The following is an 18,962-nucleotide window of genomic DNA, read 5'->3' on the forward strand; positions in this document are numbered from 1 at the left end:
TGTTCTGCCTTTTCTAAGAATTTCTATCACTCTTACTTATGTAGCTATGGCTGTGTCACTCTTTTAGCTTATATATTCCCTTAGGAGAATTTTTAAAATTTCCTTAAACCTCAGTCAAATCTACTGTTTTAACAATTGTATAGGTAGATGGAACTCAACAACCTGCCCATTTATAACCGCTCAGCGTTATCTAAAATCATCAAGATATTTTCTTTACCTTGACCTAAACTAGATACAATAATCCTTATCTGTATAGGAAGTTTGGATGATTTATTTTTCTCCATTAAAATGCAGATTTCTCAAAGCCCATATTTTTCTCTGATGAGTATAATTTTACATATAGGAATTAGATTTTAGGTGTCTCCAATATCTATATAAATGTATGTATCAAGTACCCCATTTCCCATGTGGAGGAAGGACTTAAATTTTCCGTCAAATTGGGAAATACGTAGATTCTTCACTTGGGACACTGATATACTAACAATCCTTCTGACATGCGTAGAATTACAAGATCTTTATTCATTTTTAATGCCTTCCTGTGCAATCAACATAACAAAACAGTCTAGATATGTTCATTTATTCTTTCCCCCTTACTTTTCAAAGTTGTATCGAGATGACTGGGGTGAACTTTTCTACCAGTCGCTCCCCTGGGTCTGTGTAAACTTCTTGGATTGTGAGTCTATTTGAAACTGGGTCTTAGTCTTCAAATCTGTACCTCCGTGCTTCACTTAACCTGGCTGAAACTGGCTCTGTCCAGAGTTTGAAGTATGTTGATATGAGCTCTCCAGGCTAAATAGATATTGGTAGAGGAAGAAACAGATGCTGGTACATCAGAATACCTGGGATATCTGGGATATCAGAATACCTGGGATATCTTCACATGCACAGATGCTGGTACATCAGAATACCTGGGAAGAATGATCAGTGATATCTATCATATGAGACTCGTGACTGCTTTGGGAATGAAAGGATGAACTTGTTTAGCAGGTAAGGTGGGGCCAGGTTGTGGAAGTCCCGGTCAGCAGCAGGGGGGTGACACTGTAGCTCTGAACAGACAGTGACATGATCAGGGTGTGTCTAGAGTGACTGTTTAATGCCAACCTGGGGACTAGACTGTGTGGCAGGATGTGCTGGGCTTTGGCCACCCATCATCCACTCTCCTGGGCTTCCTCTGAGAAGTCATGCCTGCTCTATGCTCAGTTTGTATGTTTTTTTGGTGTGTGGCATACTGCCAATCCAGCTACCCAAATCATGTCATTTCATGACCATACTGAATGGTTTAGGGATAAGTGTGTGACCAAGTGAGATGCAATGAGACTTGGCTTGGGCTCCAAGGAGGGCAGCTGGTGCTTTTCTTCATGGCTATGGATGTGGCAGGAGATGGGACAGGGGTAGCTGGAGCCATTATGAGCAGAGCCTGATGAGAGCCAGCATTGAGGGTCCAGCCCAGAGTTTGAGGGTGAGGAGCTGAGGTGTTTTCAGCCCCCCTCCCCTTCTGAAGCCAGCCCTATCACTGACCTTTGTAGACATATGATCCAATAAAAGCCCTTTTGGCTCAAGCCATATGAGGTTGAAATTTCTGTCTCTTGCTCCTGGAAGAGTCCTAGGAGATACAGGTGGAATCAGATCATCTGTGGGCAGTATTACCAGTTAGGAACTTTTTGTTTTGTTTTTGAGACAAGGTCTGGCTCTGCTGCCCAGGCTGCAATGCAGTGGCATGATCACGGGCCACTGCAGGCTTGACCTCCCCTGCTCAAGTGATCTGCCCACCTTAGCCCTCTGAGTAGCTGGGACTACAGGCATGTGCCACCATGCTTGGCTAATTTTTAAATGTTTTTGGTAGAGACAGGGTCTCACTGCATGATCTGGGCTGGTCTCTAACTCCTGGGCTGAAGCAGTCCTCCTGCCTCAGGCTCCCAAAGTGCTGGGATTACAGGTGTGAGCCACTGCTCCTGGCCAGGAGAGTCTGATAAATAGTCTTGGTGCCTGGCACAGAGCAGGACCGCCACAATTTAGCAGATTTAATTAATTAAATTAAAAGGGCTTAAACTGATGGGCAGCAGCTGTCTAATTTTCACAAGGTTCTTTCCCAAGTAGCTTGCTTTGTATTGTGTTTGACTATTAGGCCATTCTCACATTGGTATAAATAAATACCTGAGACTGGGTAATTTATCAAGAAAAGAGGTTTAATTGGCTCATGGTTCCACAGTTTGTACTGGAGGCATGGTGGCATCTGCTGCCGGGAGGCCACAGGAAACACAATCATGGGGGAAGGCTAAGAGGGAGCAGATACTTCTTACATGCTAGGAGCTGGAGCAAGCCAGAGACAGTGTAGGTGCTGTACACTTTTAAAGAACCAGATCTCATGAGAATGAACTCACCATCGTGAGGACAGTACTATATTAGTGTGTTTTCATGCTCCTAATTAAGACATACCCGAGATTGGGTAATTTATAAAGGGAAGAGGCTTAATGGACTCACAGTTCTACATGGCTGGGAAGGCCTCACAATCATGGCGGAAGATGAAGGAGGAGCAAAGAGACTTCTTACATGGTGGTGGGCAAGAGAGAAGGCTTATGCAGGGACGCTCCCTTTATAAAACCATCAGATCTCGTGAGGCGTATTCACTATCATGAGAACAGCCCAGGAATGACCCAGCCCCATGATTCAGTTACCTCCCACCAGGTCCCTCCCACGACATGTGGGAATTGGGAGAGCTACAATTCAAGATGAGATTTGGGTGGGGACACAGCCAAACCATATTAAGTACCAAGAGGGATGGTGCTGAGCCATTCAGGAGAAACTGCCCCATGATCCAGTCACCTCCCACCAGTCCCCATCTCCAACATTGGGGGTTACAATTTGACAGGAAATTTGGATGGGGACACAGATCCGAACTATATCAACTATATTAACTATGTTTTTGAAATAACTTAGTTTCACAGCACAATGCGTTTTTTAAAGAATTAATTGTTTTAGGCAGCTTGAGAATAGGATTCTTTGCATGCCTCCCAGATATATCCCTGTGTGTGCATCCCACCAGCATTTTTCTTCATTATACTAGAGGTATCTAAGGGATTTCATGAAAGGTAGAGTCTGTTTCTTCTGGTTATGTGTCATATATTTTCTTGGATTATGCTCAATTCTTCTCTAATCTCTGACCTTTGAATAAAATAGTCCTGGGAACAGACTTTCAATGATTTTATAGTTGTAGAAAGATTAAATACTCCTTTTGGAAAAACAGTTGATGTTATTTCTCTGTCAAAAGGCTGAATTTAAAAAATCCTGAAGCTTCATGGTTACCACCTTTTGTTTCAGTAACTTTATGTAAATAGGAAAAAAGTGCTTTCTTTTTCAATTGGAAAAACCAAATGCTTTTTTTCTGTATTATAAGAGATCGTGGCAATTCTACATTGTTGGGAGAATTTGCCATAGCTTCAGTTTTTCTTCTTGTATGTCAGAGTACTTTGCCAGCTGTAATTGGATAGTTTATATTTTTTGCATACTCTATTGTTTCTGTGAGTTTAACACAGGGGAAATGAAGTCGTGGACATGAGGTGGGAGCAAGAAGTAAAACTCTGAAGTCTGTGTTATGGATATGTTTGTCAATAATTTTATTTATTTATTTATTTTTTAGAGCTAGGGTTCTCACTGTGTCATCCAGGCTGGAAGGCAGTGGCACAATCATGTCTGACTATAACCTCAAAGTTCTGGGCTCAAACCATCTGCCCACTTCAGCCTCCTAAGTAGCTGGGCCTACAGGTGCCTGCCACTATGCCTAGATATTTTTTTATTTTGTGTAGAGATGGGGATCTTATCTTGTTGCCCAGGCTGGTCTCGAAGTGCTGGCCTCAAGTGATCTTCCTGCCTCAGTCTCCTAAAGTTCTGGGATTATGGGTATGAGCCACTATGCCCAGCCAGTAACAATTATTTTTTAATAACTACTGAGGTGTATGTTTTGTTCCCCTCTCTCACACATGCAGTTACTTATAGATGGGATCATTTGTCCAGGAACTCTGAACTCCAGCTTGAAACATCTTTTTTTAGCAACCATTATACAGACAGTGACACGTGCCATAAATAAAAATGACTTGAGAATTTCTATATGGTAGATGTTTCTAGAATTACTGCATGTGTGGTTAGAAGTGGGACTTGGTTCCTGCATGGTTCCTCCAAAGCTGCAGGAGGCCATTGCACCTTTCGACGTGAAACATGCTGGCGCACACTTCAGAGCTCCACCCAGAGAATCCCTGGACCACTGGGAGAACCAGGCCTTTTGGGGATTTGCCACTCCAGACAAGAGAAATGAGCAAGCAGGGAGGTCACATAGCCAGCCAAGCTGCTCTGTACCAGAAGACCAAATCTTTTAGCTGTAGCCAGAGCGTTTAACTTGTTAAACATATTCCTCTCTAACTGAAATCTCAGGGACAATGGAGGAGAGACTTTTGAGTCAGGATGTTTTTCCTTAATTTGCAATATTAGACCCAGACTGAAGAGGTCAGGTATGGGAGAGATCCAGGGAAGTGGACACTTCTGGTTTGAAATCTGGCTCTGCCACTTTCTAGCTGCGAGGCTTGGGCAGTTGACTGACTTTTCTTGCCCTTCAATTTTAGCACCTGTGAAATGGAGTAACCATGTCTTTGTCTCAACTAAGGTTAGAAATAGCATATGGATAATACCTAGCACAGTATCTAATGCTCAGTAGTTGTGTGGTCAGTGGTAAAAGTATTTTCATTGTTGTTATTACCCTTCCTCCTCTTGCTCACTCTGCTTGAGGGAAGGGTTAAAAGGAATGCACCACAGTTCTGCTGCCTCCTTTGCCATAAGCTTTTCTGCAAAATTCGTCCTGGATTGCCTGGATTTGTCATCAGCGCTTAGTTAAGTAGGGACTGAGGGGGTGGGCAGTGTTTAAAGGTAAAACAGCCTCCATGCCCAGAACCATGCTCCCAACCTTGGTATCTAAGAGCGGCTCCCTTCCCTGGGAGCTTCCACACCCCCCAAGTGGTGGATGTGTCTTGTCTGAGCTGCCAACAGGCCCTGGGATCCCGGTCCCCATATCTCGGAACAACACCAGCCGCTCTCACGTCATCGTGTCCTGACAGTTTGGTGCCCTGTGAGTGCTTCTTACAGCCAATGCCCTGCGACCTCACTACATTCTCCTAATCACTGTGCTAATTACTGCACAATGTAATAGAACTACATTAACTGCTGTGTATTTTAAAGTGCAGTATTAATGTACATTTTTGTGCTTTACACCTGTACATTTTGTGGCTCATATTACATTTCTGCTCACAATGGAAGAACATTGAGAAAAAAAGGACTCTGCCTGCGTTTGTAGCTTCTCATTCCTGTAGTGGTCTCAAATTTTGTTGCTGCACAAGGTCTCTTTATCACTTAGGCACTTTCTGACCAAGGGGTGGGTATTTCATGTGAGACACTAAGATTTTTCTGCATGCCGTGTAGCCTGAATATCAACATTAAAGACTGCAAAAAGAAAATAAGATGGATGGATGGATGTACTAAATAGACAGATTTTAAAATAAAGTCAAATGAAAGTCTTTATTTTTAAGAGGACAGCAAGACACTTCATCAATTCAGTTTTAAATCCAAATGATACTCAATTATGAGAGATAGAAATAACTCAGGAAATCTTACCAAGTGCTCTAGTGTTTCTAGCCAGTGATTTCCTAACTCCTCAAGAGAAGCAAAGAAGAAGAGCTCGAGATGGGGAAGGAACCTGGAGAATGAAAAAGAGCCACTGTGGCCGGGCAGCTTGTTCCTCCAGGCTGGTGGGCTTGGTGCTCTTGGCCTTGGGATGCTTATCACAGTCCTTTGGGACCAGAACACTGGGTATCAGTGCAGCCTCTGGACCAGCTTCAGCGGCTGTTAGAGCATCATTGCTGCTGTGGCTGATGCTTCCTTTCCTCAGTAAATCACAAAAGTCGTGTTGGCCATCCAGGTGACTGAGTGACTTAATTTCCAGAAAATTTCATATTGAGTCATTATTGTATGCATTTTCACTGTTGCCATTTTGTATCCTCATAGGTAGTCTATGAAGTACCACTGGGTCACAGCTGCAGTCTGCTGGAATGGAGAGAGACATTAAAGACCCTTTAGATCCCTTATAGAAGTCAAAATGCAGGGATGATGTCTAAACTGCCTACTCCCAGCAGTTCAATTTCAGAACCAGAACCAGAGCCCAGGCCTCTTGACTCACAAATACTTTTCTTTTCATGTTGGTAGAGTTAGAAAATGTCATGATACCAATTTTAGCACAACAAACTATTTATCTAGCTGCTTTTCTTAGATTAGAACATAAACTTGTCTTTGGTTTTGGCTGCTGCAGAGATTTTGATTTCTCTCTGTTAAACAGTCCCTGGATCTCTTCCTCCAGATGATGGACAGTGATCTGGAGCCTCATTTATATGGTTTTGAGGACTTGGTCTTTGGCCTGAGAAAAGCCGGTAGCCAGTGCCACTGCTTTCTGTCCTTTTCGATGACTGGCACCCCGGCCCTGCACTTTGGATTCCTCATCCTACAGAGCAACTTTACTTACCCAAATAGTCTGAGATGATTCTGGAACCCTGAATGTTCAGCAGTTCAATATTTGACCTGCAGGATAGAAAGACCCACATTCTACTAAGATTGAAATCCGAAGGTGGCACAATAGAGGATCACTGAAGAAAGGCTCTGTCTCTCGGTGATTTATGAGGTCTTCCTGACGCCCAGGCAGTGAAGGGAAGACCAAGGAGGACCTGTGTTGGGCCGCCAGTGTGGCCTCCTCACACCTGGAAGTGCGGTGGTGGGACCCAGGGTTTTGACTGAACATTTTCAGCCTTGGCCTAGAAAAGATGATGAAACCGTTTTTTCCCCTCAGTCTAACCCCAACAGAGGGAGGACGGGAATTCAAAAAAGCCATTAAACTGGGGCACGGTCTTTTCCATTGAATCTGTAAGATTCTTGAAGATAGACAAAGACACTACCTTATTCACCCTTTTGGTTTTTTTTGCAGAACCTGACACAGTGCCACACATAAGCATCTTTTTGAATGGAATTAGATGTTTAGTGTTCTGTCTCTTTTATTAGTTCTGAGAATCCCCAAAGTCTGCTAGTGTCAATCTTTGGGCTCTTGTATCCATTGCCAAGCTTTTTGTCTTTGGGTTTATCTAAAAGAATAATATTGTGATAGTGGCTTGTGAATATAGTTTTACATCATAATTTTGTCTTAAAGCATTCTATTTTCAAATACTAATTTCATGTGTAAGATTTCTTACAATAATTATTGACTATGCTAAACATATTAATTTTGAATAACAATTCTAGAATGACCTCAAAGACATTTACAAGTGCCCACCGCAGCCATGGTGAAGGAAGAACGTGGCTTTGAAGTTAGACAGACCTTAGCTCTAGCATGGGTGTCCTGCCCTTTGAATGTGAGGATGTTTTTGCCTATCTGTGGTGGTGGATATCATGAAAATTATGCATGGTCCTTTTTTTTTTTTTTTAAGCTCATCAGCTGTTGTTAGTGTATTTTATGTGTGTGGTATGGCCCAAGACAATTCGTCTTCTTCCAATGTGGCTCAGGGAAGCCAAAAGGTTGGAGACCCATGCTGGCCGGGCCACGCCACCTGTTCCCTGCAGGATCTGGGAAAGTTGTCAAGTCTCAAGTTCAACAGAAAGATGAAATGGGGATTTTGCAAGAACCTATAATTCAGGGGGTTACTGTGGGGATTAACTTGAGCTCAGGTATATAAAGTGATTGTGCAATGCATGGATATCGAATATTGAAAAATATTTGTTATTGTTTTTATTGTTATTTGGTGATTTTTCATAAACAAACTGACAACTGGGGTTGGCCTGATTCATGAGATATTGGTGGAGTTCTTTGAAATGCCCCAGTTCTCTTTTCTTCAGAAGTCCAAATCTTTCCCCAGAATTTCTGCCAGTTCCCACGGAGGTTTGCATGTTCACAGTCCCCTCTGGCATAATCATTTGCTTCTGAATTAGTTCAGGTTGCAGATCGACTCACCATCCATTTATGTGTCCTTGGCTTGTAGCACAGCTCTTCCTTAATTACCTAGCTCTTCCTTAATTACTCTCCCCTCCTCCAACCCATCATTGCATTATGGTCTATAGCCAACTGTTCTGAAGATATTGGCAAAGGAAGGGTTGATACTGCAATGAAACGGTGCCTTCAAACAATTTAGATTAGATTTGTTCACTCCATCCCTGGGGATTATTTCCTGTGGTGCTTCACGACCTAATTAAAAAAAACAAAAACAGACAATCAAAAAACCCAAAAAACACTTAACAGGAGGTATAGGCGTTTTTCCCAAAAGGCTAACAGTGCTTGTGTTGGATTATGGTCCTAGGGGTGATTTTCTTTTCTTGCTGTTACATTTCCGAATCTTTAAACATTAAATAAATAAGTACATGTTTCCTAATTTTTAAAAAGGCAAGTTCTAAAAGCTGGGGGTGAAAGTTTGTTAGGATTGGAGAGACAATATAAGCAGGATAAACAAATCTTTGCTCAGGGATCCCTATCTCCTTCTAATCCTTTAAAATGTATTTCTCAATCCGGCCTAATGGGGTCATTTTATTTCCCGTGTGTATCACAAGTGCAGATGCCCCGGTTAGTAGCACTAACAGGCATCTTTCCTTCAAACGTCTTGATGTGCCAGTTGCTTGTGAAAAGCTAATGTGGCTCTTGCTGCTCTGGGGTGGAGTTCGAGTGGTCAGACTATCTGCTTCTGCCCGTTCAAACCCTATTTTGGCAAAGAGTGGTATCTACTTTCTTAGTGTCTGGGAGTTGGCACCTCAAGCTGCTCTTTCATGGCTTATGATCCTCATGCTTCCAGGACCCCTCCTGCTAAGACCACCAGTGCCCCCATGTTCCTGAATCCAGTGGGCCATGGATTCAGTTCTTCCCTTACTCCATCTCTCAGCGGCATTTGACATAGACACTCGCTCTCTCTTAAAATATTCCCTCTGCTATCCTCTTGACAACATAATCTCCTGATTGTCCTCCTACCTGTCCGTTTCTTTGTTTCTGTGCTTTTCTGATTCCTCTTCTTCATTTAGACCTTTAAACATTGGATTTTCCTGAGATCTCTTCTCACTCTGCCTGCTCGCCCTGGGTAAACTTTTTTAGTCCCATGGCTTCAATTATTATCTTTTATGTGCTAAAGACTAAATTTTTCACATTTCAACAAATCTAAGACATCAGTGGTGCTAAGAGGCAGCAAGATTTTATGAACCAGAAAAGAAGAGAGAAGCACTGCCAGTGAAATGACACGATAGCTTCTTACACATCAATCATCAGATGTGTCCCATTTTTAGAAATACCTGAATGTAAAAAATGTACATCCAAGAATTAATATATTGTAATATCTTTTGCATAGATTTCCATAGCCTTTTTCAGAGTATGAATACCTCGTATGTCTTAAGCATAGTGCTCCTGGGAGCAGGCAAATGAGTTGCAACAATTTTGTTTTGAGAAGCTGGTTGTTTCCTTAGTCTTAGCTCTCCCTAAGTATAAAACTGGCCTTATTACTTTGTACTATGTACAGCGTATTATATGTATAGACGAGATAGAATTAAGTTAGCCCAAGTAAGGCTGAATTACTGAGTCAGTGGGTCTTCAAGATGGTGCCCCAACTCTGAAATTTGTTTCATTTTAGATCGTTTTCAACATCTTAGTATAAACTGTGAGGTGGTCCCTGAACAGTGCTTTCTGACTTCATAACGTATCTAAGACAACTGAATTTTAATTTTTATAACTCATTTTTAATTGTTAGTATCTCTGGGAAATCATACTGTTGGCCTCCTTATTTCTTTTTTCCCTCTTTGTTTCTTCAAAATTGCTTTTGACAGCTCTGGGATCTGTAGGAACTATTGCCAAATTTTGGAATGTAACTTTCCTGCAGCGGCATCCAAAGTTAACAAAAAGACATGGAAAAATCCCATCTCAATGGTAGTATTCTAATCTCCCAACATCTGCGTACCTTATTCTGCTCCACTGAGCTTTTCTAAAAATAATTTAAGTGATATAGCTTCCTCTACTTCTGTAGGGAGAATAATCCATATCAAATATTTTTGCCTCAAAGTATTATCTTATGCTCAGTATGATTATCTCAATAAAGTTTCATTAGTCCGAAGTGCAAGGAAAATTATTTGCATTCCTTTGTAGACATTTGTAGATATTGTTAATGGTATATTATCCCTGAACTTCTGTTTAATTTAGCTAGGCACATTTAAGCCTGCAAATGAGTTTTTTCCCAAAGAAATACTCCAAAATAGATATATCACCTTAATTTTCTCCTCCCATACTCTTTCATAATATCTTTCTTGTAGTTACTTCAAAATAGAATGTTTAATGATAAAAGTTTAAGTAAAATATCCCAACCATATGGGAATTTGGAAAATACTCCCGTTAAAAACTTTCAGGTCAAAGAAGAAATAAAAACTGCAATTGTAGACTATCTAGAAAGAAGAATTAGAATACCATGAATAAAATTCACAGGATGCAACCTGAGATATACTTGGAGGAAAATGATTGAATTCAAAAACTTTTGCTATTAAACAAAAAGAATGACAGTTAACAAACTGACTGTGAAATCTGAAAATTTAGAAAGAAACAGACAAAAACCACATGGCATGCCCAAGCAAAGCAAGTTAAAACATTTATTAAGGAACCAGAAATTAACAAAGTAGAAAAGAAAAATATTATAAAGTTGATATATCCAATACCTGTTACTTTAAAGAAAAACTTTTCTTTGCCTGTCTAATCACAAAGAGGTAAAAAGAAAACAGTTCACAGTATTAGGAATGAGGGAAGGGATAAGAAGAGAGGGGTTTACCCACAGATAAGAGTTAAAAGATTGTAAAAATTTGAAAATCTGCAGTAAGATAATTTGTAAAGGTATTATAATATTAAAATGAGATTTAGTAAAAATTGGAAACAGTGAACGGATCTGTAACCACGTAAGTTGAAAGCATTACTAAAGACTTATTTCCGTATAAAGAAGTACTATACTTGTTTCAACTAATAAATACTTTGTATGTTGAAAGCTTCTTGATTAATTGACATAATCATAACCATGGTTAATTCACTTGATAAAAGCAGCATGAATAGGCTAGGGCATGGAGGTTCTCTCTTAAAAGTATAGATGCAAAAGAAAAAAAATCAAAATAACAACTATGGCAGGGAAAATACAAGGAATATTAAAATATCAATACATAATAACTATGTATGAATTATGTAGCTGTGATTTCAAGTTGGCCATATACCAGGAACACAAGACTCCTTTAAAGATTAGGAAATCTATTACTATTATTGATAATTTAGGACTAGAGTTAAAAAAGCAAATATTTATCCAAATACATATCAAAAAGGCATAACATTCGCTTCTGATTTTTAAAAATCAAAACTCTTAGTAAACTAGGATTAGGTCATTTTCACAATGTGATAATAAATATCAGCATCAAACTCAATGGTAAAAGATTGTAAGTGTTCCATTAAAAATGGGTGCACATAAAGAGATGCTCAATATTGTTAGCTTTCAGGGAAATGCAAATCAAAACCACAATGGGATCGCATACTAGGATGACTATAATCAAAAAAAGAGATTATAATAAGTGTTAGCAAGGATGTGGAGAAATTGGAACCCTTGTATATTGGTGGTGGGAATATTAAATGGCACAGCTGCTTTGGAAAATAGTCCAGAAGCTCTTCAAAAGCCTTACTATATGAGTTACCAATGACCCAGGAATTCCACTCCTATAGCAAAGATAAATGAAAACATATGTCCATACAAAAACTTACGCTCAAAAGTACATAGCAGCATTATTCATGGTAGTCAAAAGGTAGATACAACCGAAATGTCTGTCAACTGATGAATGGGTAAATGAAATATGATACATCCATATAATGGTATATCAATGGGCCACAAAAAATAAAGCACTGATACATTCTGTGAATAGATGAACTTGGATTGAAACATAGATTGAGAACATGATTGCTAAGTGAAAGAAACCAGTATCAAAGTATGACATGTTGTATGATTCCGTTTATACAAAATATTCAGAATAGGCAAATCTGTAGAGACAGAGGGTAAATTGATTTTTTAGGGCTGGAGTGGTTGGGGGAATAACTGGGGTGTGACTGGTAATGGGTGCGGGGTTTCTTTTTGCGGTGATGAAAATGTTTTAAAATAGTGTGTTAATGTTTGCACAATGATGGTGTATACAGTGCTGTGAATATGCTAAAAATCATTGAATAGTACATTTAAATGGGTGAATTGTGTGGTATATGAGTTATATCTCAACAAAGCTGTTATTAAACAAATGAAAAACAATGCAAGAGTGACTGTAGTCTCCATGCTATTTATAGTTACTCTGAAGTTTCTAATTAATGCTATTATAAAGGAAAAAGGATAAATATTGGAAAGGAAGCAACAAATTATTACAGAAAATATTTGGCTACTGAGAACATTCAAGAGATTCATACTAGAATTAATTTTAAAAAGTTTGGTAAGGAGGCAGTTATAAAAATTCATTGGGCCTTGGGCTACTAGCCTTACTGTATAAACAGTTCTTATAAATATGTAAGAAATGCTGATCACCCAGTAGGAAAGTAAACCAGTGATATGAAGACCATTCACAAAAATACACCATGATGGATAACCACACAAAAGAATGTGCAGCATATCAGTAACAAAAGAATTCTTCTAAAAAAAAATCATAAGCTGGTAGGTGAAGGGCGCTGTTGTTGAATGAATGTCTTTAACATACATAGATTTTCACAAGTCCTCAGGAATTTCACAGTGCTCCAGAGTAAATTGCATGACTACAGATATTTATAATACCTAATTCTTTATTGACCACAGTAGATCTCTGAAAATTGGGAGGAAGTGAGATGGGACCCTCTAGAGCTACTCCTAGAGGGCTGGCTTGGCTCTAAGGGCTTAGAGGAGACTGGGGCAATGGGAGGTCTTGGGTCCTGTTTGCTCTTGGTGCTCTGAGGAATGTTCACGAGATCTGCTACTCCCCTGGCTTTCCCTTGGAGTAGATGGGAAGTCTGAGACTCCCAAACTAGATCAGGACCACAGCTTCTATTATTTATTCGTTTTTGAGAAGAAGTTTTGCTCTTTTTGCCCAGACTGGGGTGCAGTGGTGTGATCTCGGCTCACTGCAACCTCTGCCTTCCCGTTTTAAGCAATTATCCTGCCGCAGCCTCCTGAGTAGATGGGACTACAGGCCCCGGCCACCACACCTGGCTAATTTTTGTATTTTTAGTAGAGATGGGGTTTCACCATGTTGGCCAGGATGGTCTCGATCTCTTTACCTCGGGATCCACCTGCCTCAGCCTCCCAAAGTGCTGGGATTACAGGCGTGAGCCACCGCGCCTGGCCAATTTTTGTATTTTTAGTAGAGACGTGGGATTTCACCATGTTGGCCAGGTTGGTCTTGAACTCCTCACCTCAGGTGATCCACTCGCCTCAGCTTCCCAAAGTGCTGGGATTACAGATGTGAGCCACTGCTCCGGCCCACAGCTTCTATTTAAACTGAAGAATGGAGCGAATACAATGCATTAGTTCCTAAGCTGCCTCATGCAAGCAAATCCCATTCTGGCTTGAGGGATGAGTCAGTGTTTCTCTGCAGGTGGTTGGTCCTTGGCAGTGGTAGGATTGCTGTGCCCTGTGGTCATTACAGGAATGTTCCTCTGGTGGTTATGGTGTCTGTGTCTTACTAGAATTACCATTGCTTCAGTTTTCTCTCGCTCTGTAGAGATTGTCTTGTCATTTCCATTACATTTCATCTTAGGATGATCTCAGTGCACATATCCTTAAAATTGGTCTGCATATAAGAGATGTATGCTTTGTAAAAGTTGTTTCTAGAAATCTCTTCTAGCAGTTTGGATTTTAGCTGAGTGGTGATAATGCCATTCATTAGGAAGAGTTTGTTATAAATGAATGTAAGGATTTTGAAATGGTATGTTTTCCAAATTTCTCGGATACTTCTTTCTCCCATATGTATGTTTGTACTTCCTACTACTTTATATGGAAGCGAACAGCCTTACGGCCATTTCTACAAGCTAGAAACACATAGGAAAATGTGCTGTTTTCTTTTTCATAGAATGTAATTGATACATAGTGTAAACTCAGAACTTTAACACATACACTTTGTGCTTTAAATTAGAAATGTAATATAGTTATAATGAAATGAAAGTGTTGACCATTGTAAAACTCAGAGAGGGTATTCTTAATAGGGTCTACAAATCTTTTGTGGTACCTTTAAACTCATATTTTCATAACTGGTGAATGTTCATCTTTTAATATACAGAATCCTACTCTGAGATCCGATTAACTTAAAGGGAAGTTTTTGGTTTTTATTATTGGGGGAATTCTCAAAAAATTGTATTTTGGAGTAAGTGTGAGTTTACCCTCTTATCATTTATTTCGTGAATTGCTCTTCTGTTTTACGATAACTCTTTTCATCATGCCGATTTCTCTAGGTTGAAAATGTCCGCTTGGTAGATCGAGTGTCTCCTAAAAAAGCAGCTCTAGGTACTTTGTATTTGACGGCTACTCATGTCATATTCGTGGAAAATTCACCTGACGCAAGAAAAGAAACATGGGTATGCTTTCTTTATTTTTAGCTTTCCTCGTTTTGCGTTGTTTGAAGTAAAAAGTGTTTAGCCTCCTTTCATTTTTCCTCAGGGTGAGATGGGTGGGCTTTTGTGCCTGGGTGTTAGGGAACTGTTTCTGGAACGTGTGTTTGGCCTTCTTCTCTGCAGTCATATCTACTTGATCCACTATTCGTTTTAAACATGAGTTATTTGAACATCAGTGAAGAGAGACTTAGAACTAGCCGGAAGATACAAGTGCTTCCTGTCACAGCTGTCAAGGAGAGATTCAATAATGTCAGTAGGCCAGATTCAGCATTGTCATCCTCCACTGCTACATTTGCAATACTCTCTATTTGCAGCGTCCTGTGATGCAGCCATTTGGTCATTTTAGTACATTGCCTCTACTTTTCTGATAATTTCAAAAAGAAAGAAAATCTAGAGGAGCTTCATCATCAGGTATTTCTCCTACTTATTAATGAAACCATTAGATATTTGAACATCACTAAATAATAATAATTATTATTATTAATATTATTTTTGAGATGGAGTCTTACTCTGTTGCCCAGGCTGGAGTGCAGTAATGCGATCTCAGTTCACTGCAACCTCTGCCTCCTAGGTTCAAGTGATTCTCCTGCCTCAGCCTCCTGAGTAGCTGGGACTACAGTCACGCACCACCATGCCTGGCTGACTTTTTTGTGTTTTTAGTAGAGGCAGGGTTTCACTATGTTGTCCAGGCTGGCCTCAAACTCCTGACCTCAAGTGATCTGCCCACCTTGGCCTTCCAAAGTGCTGGGATTACAGGCATGAGCCACCGTGCCTGGCCTTATTATTCTTTCAGCAACCCAGTCGTGACATCCCTGAACTGTAGATTTCCCTTTTCTATATTCCGTGCACAGTGGTACATTTTTAGCAGAAGGTGGCAGGCACTTCTTAGTGCAGGGGAAACTTTAAGATGCTGCCATTGAAGACTGAGCAGAGACCCTCCTGTAACACCAGAGATGCACTTCAGTATGATTTCCTTTAAAGTTAATCTCCTCTTTAGAGAGTAGAATGATAGTTTTACCAGAGGCTGAGAGTGCAGAGGAGAGGGAGGGAATGAGGAGATATTGATTGAAGGGCACAAAGTTTTCAAAAGGCAGGAGGAAAAGTCTGGAAATCTATTGCACAGCAAGGTGACTATACTCAATAGTAATGTATATTTCAAAATAATAATGAGAGTAAATTTCAAAGCTATCACTGTAAAATAAAAAAAAAGCTATAGGTAAGTGATGGCTATGCTAATTAGCTTGATTTAATCATTCCACATGATGTACATATATCACAGCATAACTTTGTAGCCCATAAATGTGTACAACTGTGATTTGCAATAAAAATATTAATTTAAAAAAAAAAAAGATAAAATAAATCCCTTCTTTTGCAGCCTGCCCGACCACCAACAGCTTAGAAAACAACAATCCCATGTTGATACAGAACTCGAACATTACATGTGGAATTAAGGAGCATGATGGCACCTCCCAGCGGAGCCATCTCTAACTTGCGTTGATTGCAGAAGTTTATTTTACTAACCTCTTATGACCTTATTTAATTCTAGCTGTTAAGTGCATTCAGCATTTCACTACCAAAATGTGTCCTTACCTGGACTTGTGCAAATTTATATGCTGAATGGTTTGCTTCAAAGTAACTATCCTGGGTATCAGGAAGCTTGGTATTGAAAAATAAAATTATAAATTTAGGAAATTGGTTCTTACCTGGAACATCTCAGTGCTTGTCATCTGAATGCAAGGGTTGAGCTAGCTGGAGGTTGGGAAGCGTTTCTTGTCTTTCTTTGAGCCACAAAGAAATGTTAGTCCTTGTCGTATTCATTAGTTATTTGTGCTTAGCTTATGCAAATTAACATTTGGTTCTAGATTCTTCACAGTCAGATTTCCACCATTGAGAAACAGGCAACAACTGCTACCGGATGCCCTCTGCTGATTCGCTGCAAGAACTTTCAGATAATACAGCTCATTATACCTCAGGAAAGAGATTGCCATGACGTGTACATCTCCCTGATACGCCTTGCAAGGCCAGGTAGGGCAGAGGAACTCGGCATTTAATACGGAACGTCTCTTAAAAATTCGCAAATCGCGTTCAAGAATTTGTATGGTGCTTAGGAATGATAGGGGTTCAGGGATTATGTGTCAGTCTGATTCTCAGGTGAGGATAAGCCCAAATGATCATCTGATACAGAGTTTCTTGTTCTTTTAGAGTCTCCCCCCAGTTACTTATTATGTGAGTCTTTTTCATGAATCTTAGTATTAACTTAATCTTGGTGGGGTTAAAGGATTTTTTCCTTTTGGGGTGAAATTGCCTTTAAGTTATGCGCTTCTTATATTGTGATAATCAAGCCACCTTGCATGGGGCCAGTGACAGAACTGATCAGTTGTTTTGTGTGGAAAATATTATCAGATGGTTCTAGTGCAGTTTTCTCTCTCGAAGCTTTTAAGGTTTGGTCTCCATTGCTTTTTTGTTTCTTGGGGTTGTTTTTTTTTTTTTTTTTTTTTTGAGGCACTTTTGCTCCATTGGCCAGGCTGGAGTGTAATGGTGTAATCTCAGCTCACTGCAACCTCTGCCTCCTGGGTTCAAGCGATTCTTATGCCTTAGCCTCCCAAGTAGCTGGACTACAGGTGCCCACCACCACACCCTGCTAATTTTTGTATTTTTAGTAGAGGTGGGGTTTTGCCCTGTTGGCCAGGCTGGTCTTGAACTCGTGGCCTCAAGTGATGCACCTGCCTCGGCCTCAAGTGCTCGGATTACAGGCGTGAACTACCATGCCTGCCCTCCATTGCTTTTTGATAATAATTTATTTTTTCCAAGGTTGGTACAACTATACTAGCATCAGTGACTATTCAGGGTGTGGATCTGCTGATTCTCCTGAAAAAAAAAAACAAACAAAAAAACAACTTAATGTGGTGGGAAGAACATTTGGATTTGAAAAATATATTCTCGCCATTGCTATCTTGTTCTAGCCGTCATCTTGGGCTGTTCAGATTTATAGCTTACTGTTCGCTTCTACAGAAATGTTTCTTGCCTCTCTGTGTGGCTTGTGTGAGTTGTGGTGGTGTTTTCCTGAAAAGAAATATACTCGGCCGGGCGCGATGGCTCACGTCTGTAATCCCAGCACTTTGGGAGGCCAAGGCAGGTGGATTGCAAAGTCAGGAGATCGAGACCATCCTGGCTAACACGGTGAAACCTCGTCTCTACTAAAAATACAAAAAATTAGCCGGGCGTGGCGGTGTGCGCCTGTAGTCCCAGCTACATGGGAGGCTGAGGCAGGAGGATGGCATGAACCCAGGAGACGGAGGTTGCAGTGAGCCAAGATCTCACCACTGCACTCCAGCCTGGGCGACAGAACGAGACTCTGTTTCAAAAAAAAAAAAAGAAAGAAAAGAAATATACTCTACTCTACATTTCTTGGAAGAATGCAGTGAAAAGAGATCATTTATATAAAAGTTGTGCTACACAGAAGTAGTTAATAAAGGAAATAAGATATGTGCTGATAATTACTTTGCCAAATGATTTTTGATTCAGGACAAGAAGTTAAATTATAAACTTTTCCAGGCATTTGGTTGGATCCTAAGTTTCTTATGATTTGTCCGTATTCTTTGTAGGTAGCTAAGAGCTAAAGTTACTAAATGGAAATGACGCCAGGAAGCTGTCAAAATCTGGTAATTTTTACTTTACACTGTTACCCTTTAAAGGCAGTTGGTTGAGGCTTTTTCATCCAAGTGTGTTAAAAGAAAGGCAGAGTAAGCCAGAAAAGCAGTTGAACTTTTTGGAGGGTGCACTAAAATTGGAACAGAAGTTCTGGGAAGATGTACATTAGGTTGCACGCAGCAGAGAATGTGAGGAGAATTCCGTGCTAACAGTTTCTGTGTCACTGATTAATGGAAGTACTAGGCGATAAATGTGTTCTGAGCGGATTAATGGGATTTAGGAATAGCCTGGTGAACTGGGAAAGGGCTGAGCAGCTGGAAGAGTGAATCACAGGGACCAGGAGGGTCATGGCCCAGAGACAGCGAGTGCTAGGACTCTCGCTGTGAGGATCCCTGAGGGGGAAATTACTATGTTCCCTCGCTTTCGAAAAGAGATACTTTTTCCTTAAAAGAGGAAGTTTTGGGAGTTAGGTATTAGATGTAGACAGAGATCTGACTGGCTACCTTTTCTAAAAGAAATCATAGTAATGCGTTGAATCAAAGCCATCACCTAAGAGGAGTTAAAAAGAATCACCAGCATTTTGAAACATGGGCATTGGAAATGCCAGTTTGCCTAAAATGTAGTGCTTTAATAAGTG

General features: G+C 40.3%; 1 protein-coding gene across 3 annotated transcripts in view; it reads left to right on the top strand.

Annotated features, from left to right (window-relative positions):
* Window positions 1-18,962, top strand: part of MTMR7 (myotubularin related protein 7) — a 113,751-nt gene that overhangs the window by 25,174 nt on the left and 69,615 nt on the right. For 2 of the 3 annotated variants that reach the window (XM_003256708.4, XM_030812329.1), the window contains exons 2-3: window positions 14,516-14,638; window positions 16,537-16,699. In XM_003256708.4, coding sequence (XP_003256756.1) covers window positions 14,516-14,638; window positions 16,537-16,699 — 286 coding nt within the window. Of the gene's footprint in view, window positions 1-3,741; window positions 3,763-14,515; window positions 14,639-16,536; window positions 16,700-18,962 lie in introns of those variants that run through there. The other variant, XM_030812330.1, reaches the window with a different exon arrangement.

The sequence above is a fragment of the Nomascus leucogenys genome, chromosome 4, assembly GCF_006542625.1.
Source record: "Nomascus leucogenys isolate Asia chromosome 4, Asia_NLE_v1, whole genome shotgun sequence".
NCBI classification, from domain to species: domain Eukaryota; kingdom Metazoa; phylum Chordata; class Mammalia; order Primates; family Hylobatidae; genus Nomascus; species Nomascus leucogenys.